The sequence below is a fragment of the Chrysochloris asiatica genome, unplaced genomic scaffold, assembly GCF_000296735.1.
Source record: "Chrysochloris asiatica unplaced genomic scaffold, ChrAsi1.0 scaffold00339, whole genome shotgun sequence".
Classification (NCBI taxonomy): Eukaryota; Metazoa; Chordata; class Mammalia; order Afrosoricida; family Chrysochloridae; genus Chrysochloris; species Chrysochloris asiatica.
Genome location: NW_006408857.1, coordinates 1,992,307 through 1,997,989, shown reverse-complemented (window position 1 = coordinate 1,997,989; position 5,683 = coordinate 1,992,307). Strand labels below are relative to the sequence as shown.

The following is a 5,683-nucleotide window of genomic DNA, read 5'->3' as shown; positions in this document are numbered from 1 at the left end:
CAGCATTAGATGGGGATTAAAATAGATGTCGCCGCTTCCAAATTTGAAAGTCTATGTGTCTCTTATCCTCACAGGAATATCCAAATATGAGCCAGAATTTATTTGAATATGAATATCAAGTTAATGCTCAGCTTCCTAAACTGCATAAGAAGAAACTAGATGCCCAAGAAGAAATCAACCAGGTACAGGATTTCTGAAAAGTAACTTGACTTAGAAATATATGTGTCTAACTCCTAGTGCAGAATCTCTCTCAATTTCAGACTTGTTTAACTTCCTTCTTCTCCTTAGATCAATATTCTACAACATTGCATCCATGGCCAAGAATAATCTTACCACAGTCACTGAGTTCATCCTCATAGGATTCACTAATCATCCCAAGTTTGAGGTTCCCCTCTTCATGGTGTTTCTGAGCTTCTATATAGTTACTCTCCTTGGAAATATGGGGATGGTCATTCTGATCCAAGTAGATATCCACCTCCATACCCCAATGTACTTCTTCCTGAGCCATCTTTCCTTCTTAGATACATGCTACACTTCAGTCATTACCCCTCAGATTCTGGCCACATTGGCCACAGGCAAAACAGCCATCTCCTATGGTCAATGTGCTGCCCAGTTCTTTTTCTTCACCATTTGTGCAGGGACAGAGTGTTTCCTGCTTGCAGTAATGGCCTATGACCGCTATGTTGCCATTAGCAACCCATTGCTCTATACTGTGGCCATGAATTCCAGAATCTGCTGGAGCTTGGTGGCAGGAGCCTATGCCTGTGGCGTGTCAGGGGCCATACTGCGTACTACGTGTACCTTCACGCTTCCCTTCTGTAATAACAATCAGATCAACTTCTTCTTCTGTGACCTCCCACCACTGCTGAAACTCTCCTGCGGTGACACAACAAACGTGGAGATTGTCATTGTTTTCTTTGGCAACTTTGTTATCTTGGTCAATGCTTTAATCATCTTGATTTCCTATATGCTCATCATCAAGACCATCTTGAGGATGAACTCTTCAGGTGGTAGGGCCAAGACTTTCTCCACCTGTATCTCCCACCTCACTGCTGTGGCCCTCTTCTTTGGGACTCTTATCTTCATGTATATAAGGAGTGGCTCAGGAAAATCTCTGGAAGAAGACAAGGTTGTGTCTGTCTTCTACACTGTGGTCATCCCTATGCTGAACCCTCTGATCTATAGCTTGCGAAACAAGGATGTGAAAGCTGCCTTCAAAAAGGTCACTGGGAGATTTCAGGTATCCCAGAGCATGTAGAGCTGAGTAGGTGGACCTCTCACCTTATAGTTTATTTATGCCCCTATCTACATAGTCTTCTAGGTATCAGCACTATATATAACCTGTGCCCAAAAACAGAGAAGGCAGACAGTTGCCATCAGGTACACAAACAAAACTTTAATGTGGTGAAATTTGTTCCCACCAATTAAATAGTACTTTCATCTTCATCCCCTTTCCTATCCCTGGTTCATCCTTTCCTCTCTAAGCACCCAGAGGTCTTATGTTAGTTTCTAATATCATAGCTTATAAAATCTCAGGGACCCAAGGGGTGTGGAATTTATTTCATCTCACACCAATAATCTTTGCACCCATGCAAAGTACAGTGCAGGGAGTTATTTAATATGGCTCTTCTAGCCGTAGTCCTGTAACTATCACCAAGGCAATTGGATAGTTTGCTAATAATACAAATAAGGTACATGGCACCCTTGAGGGTGTGGTGCCTTGAATTTACTGGATCTGACTTTTCTATCCAAAGTCTTCTTAATTCCTCCCAAGCGATTGGAGGAGGGGGATGCAAATAAGATATACAGGACTCTCAGGCTGGGATTGGTTAGTTTTGTCCTCCAGCTAGGTTTAAAAGGACTCATCTCAGAAGCAGAGGCAGAAGATCCCAGGACCATCAAGAAGGAAGAGCATGAGTGACATGTGAGAGTTCTACCTAGAAAAACAGCAACTGCAGAGGTGACAGCAAGAGATGGCAGAGGCGATGTCATGAAGAGACAGCGGCATCGGGCTCTAGACCTCTGGATTGAGTAAAGCTGAGTGCCTACGGGCAGGAGACTGTCTTGAATGTACTCTTTGGACACCACAGACTAGCTAAAAGAACTTTGTAACCTGTGTTCAAACAGGGCAGAGACCAAGGGACCACATGACTGAAAGGCTGAAAACAAGAGTGAGGTGTGTCTGCAGTATGGCAGACAGGAAGAGTTCCTGACCAGGGAACTGCTGCATCCTGAGATGATTGTGATCCTGGACTGTGCACTTCCCTAATAAACCCCATAATCATGAGTATTGTTATGAGTTCTGTGTGCCCATTGCACTGGATTCTTGAACCCAGATGTGAAATAGAAAGCATTGTGGGAGGGGTGGTTGATGTCAAAACAGGGTTAAGAAGATTGTAGGGTAGAAGTATGTCTGACCTTCTTAGGAATCAGACTTGGGCTGATTTTGAGTTTGATTGTCTTTCCCCCTTGTGAAGCCAGGGGACATCAGACATGGTTCCGCCATGGTCTTTCCAAAGGGAATTGTTGTTGCTACATGCCATCAAGTTAGTTTCAACTCATAGTGACCCTTTGTACATCAGAATTCAACACTGCCCAGTGCTGTACCATCCACACAACCATTGCTAGGTTGGACCCATTGTTGCAGCTACTGTATCAGCCATCTCATTAAGGATCTTCCTGTTTTCTGATGACTTTACCAAGCATGATGTCTCCCTGCTCCAGTAACTGATTCCTCCTCTAATATATCCGTAGTCCATGAAACAAAGTCTCACCATTTTTACTTCTAAGAAGCGCTCTGGCTGTCCTTCTTCCGACACAGATTTGTTCATTCTTCTGGCAGTCCATGGTGTATTGAATATTCTTTGCTAATACCATATTTTAAAAATATGAATTCTTTATTCAGTCTTACATATTCATTGTCTAGGTTTTGCATGTTTATAGGTGATTGAAAATATAGCTTGCATCAGGTATACCTTAGTCTTCAAAGTGGTGTCTTTGGTTTTTAATACTTTAAAGAAAACTTTTGTAGTAGATTTGTGCAATGTATCATTTAACTTCCTGACTGCTGCTTCCATGAGTGATGATTTGCAGGGAAGGACCACACAAATAAGGTATATGGAACCCTAACCAGAGGATTTGTCAGTTTTGCTATCCCACTAAATTTAAAGAGAATCAATTCCAAAGCACAAGGGAGACTTCACAACTTTCAAGACCTGAGGTGTTGGACCATGAGTCCCCTGTACTGAAAACCTCCTAGATTCAGGAGACAGAGAGAAAGCTTTAACAACAAACAAATGGCAAGATGTGAGGGCAGAAAAAAGGTAGCAGCAGAACCAGAAAACCAGTAGGAGATGACACAGTGGACTTCCTGGCCCATGGAGCAAGACAGCTAAGTACCTTCAGGCAAAAGGTTTACCAGCAAAGTGGGGTGCCTCTGGGCATTTATAGGCAGAACTAAAAGAGCTTTGTACCCTTTGCTCAAGCAGGGTAGAGATATGGACTAAGGCTGAGGATTACAGAGAGGAATGTCTATAGGCACAGCTAAGATGACGCTGTCCTGAATGAATAACTATATCCTGAGTCTTTCTGATCCTGGATTGTAGCCTATTACTTCCATAATAAATGCCACAACTGTGAGTATGGGCTTTGAGTTGTGTGTGGCCATTGCACTTAACAACAACAACAACAACATTGTAACTAATGTCAAAGTCAGCAAAGAAGTAAAGAGTGCCATAGAAAGGATGACAGGTGCCAGAATGTTCCTCCAAGAACCGACTATCTTGTAACTGGAGGACTGAGCATCTTTCTTTTCTCTTTACCAGCATTGCCTGCCTTGTGAACATTTCTCTTCTACTAATAATCATGTTTCAGGGAAAGCAAAGTCAGAGTGCCAAGATAGCTATAAAGAAACAAGTGAAACATATATTGTCTCCTCTGGTAAAAGATTTGATGAGAGGGGAAAGTAATTATAACTCCATTAGATGACAAAACCTTGGAGGGAAGAGAACATTGTCCTCATTGCTGTACCCTTCCCAAAGTCTTATGGTCTAAATCGTCTCTCAATAATTGCTCTTAAAATAACTTTTATGGCACATGCGTGGTTTCATTTGAGACCCATGGCAATTCTAAGGGCAAATAAGAAAGATATGGTTAAATATAAAACTCCCATTTTGTAAGTAAAAATACAAACATTCTCATAATCAAAAGAGTGCTTGAGTATCTGGCGGTATACCAGGCATGGATTTTGGAGAATCTGAGTTTAGATTCTACTACTAATTCACAGTGAGACCTGGGACAAATGGTTTAATGTCTCAAACCCTACATTCCCTCATCTCAATGTAAAGAAAATGAAAATCCTCACAACTTGACTAATAAATAACAGCATGATAAGTGAAGAAAAGATTGAAGTTGTTAAAGACTTCCATTTGTTTAGATCTAAAGTATCAATGCTCATGGAAGCAGCAATCAAGAAATCAAACAGCATATAGCCTTAGGCAACAGGCTATTGCAAAAGCAATGATGTCACTCTGAGGACTAAAGTGCACCTGACCCAAGCTATGGTACTTTCAACTGCATCATATACATGTGAAAGTTGGACAATGAATAAAGAATCAGAGAAGTATAGGTGAGCTTGAGTTATGGTGTTGGTGAAGAGTACTGAAAGTACCATGGACTGCCAGAAGAACAAACAAATCTGTGTTGAAAGAAGTGCAGCCAGAATGCTCCTTAGAAACAAGATGGCAAGATTTTGCCTCTTGTACCTTAGACATAGTATCAGAAAGGACCAATTCCTGGAGAAGGACATCATGCTTGGTAAAGTGAAGAGTTGATGGGTTCGAACTGCCAACCTTACAGTAAGCAGTCAAGTGCCACACCAGTTGGGAAGCAGCACTCTTAATCCTGATACAGAGTCGTTATAGTCAGAACTGACTCAACAGTACCATGATGGCCACATTACACTGTTACATAACTTCCAAACCATTAAGAATCATGACCAAGATCAAGCTGACACACATATTGGGGGTGGGAAGCAAGGGACACAGTTCTATCTAAGACACCCACTTTATCCAGCATCTTCTAATGTGATCCTTTTCAGAGTAGTTGATAGTGAAAGCAAGGCACCATCTAGTTCTTCCAGTAAATTTTTCATATGAACAAAGTAACAGCTTTACAGAAAATATTAGAATTATGGTGTTCTTTTGTCTGAAGACACCATTCACAGGACAGTATATGTAATGTCCCTGCCTGGAATTATACAGGCACAGCCTGAGGAGGTATACAACAAATGACAATATGTTGGCTATACTGTAGAAGAGAGACACTCCAGCATCACTTTAAAGGATTGGTCCTTTCAGTCCAAATAGTCTAAGAGTCTCTAGTATTAAAGAAAGTTTCAGGCAACAAACAAATGAACTTGAAGAAATATTGATCCAAGTTTCAACTTCAGGAAGGGTACAGGAGGTATGTAAAAGGTCTCCATAGTAACTGTTAGTTACAGATTTTAAGATAAACATTTTCTTATCTCTGAGCAGAGAATGGTTGAGGTATCTGTCTACATCTGACACCAAAGAAAGCAAAGGTGCTCAGAACTGGAATCTTTAATACCATTCTCCTCCATGGGTCTCTTCACGGGGACCAAGACATTTGAGCCTATAAAGGGTTTCCAAGGCTGTAAGTCTTC

At 41.4% G+C, this 5,683-nt stretch overlaps 1 protein-coding gene across 1 annotated transcript; it reads left to right on the top strand.

Moving 5' to 3' along the window:
- The first annotated feature begins 313 nt into the window (after window positions 1-313).
- LOC102836432 (olfactory receptor 9I1-like) lies at window positions 314-1,258 on the top strand. Its single transcript, XM_006875760.1, has one exon. It carries the CDS (start codon window positions 314-316, stop codon window positions 1,256-1,258), a length of 945 nt encoding a protein of 314 aa, XP_006875822.1.
- The last annotated feature ends 4,425 nt before the right edge of the window (window positions 1,259-5,683 follow it).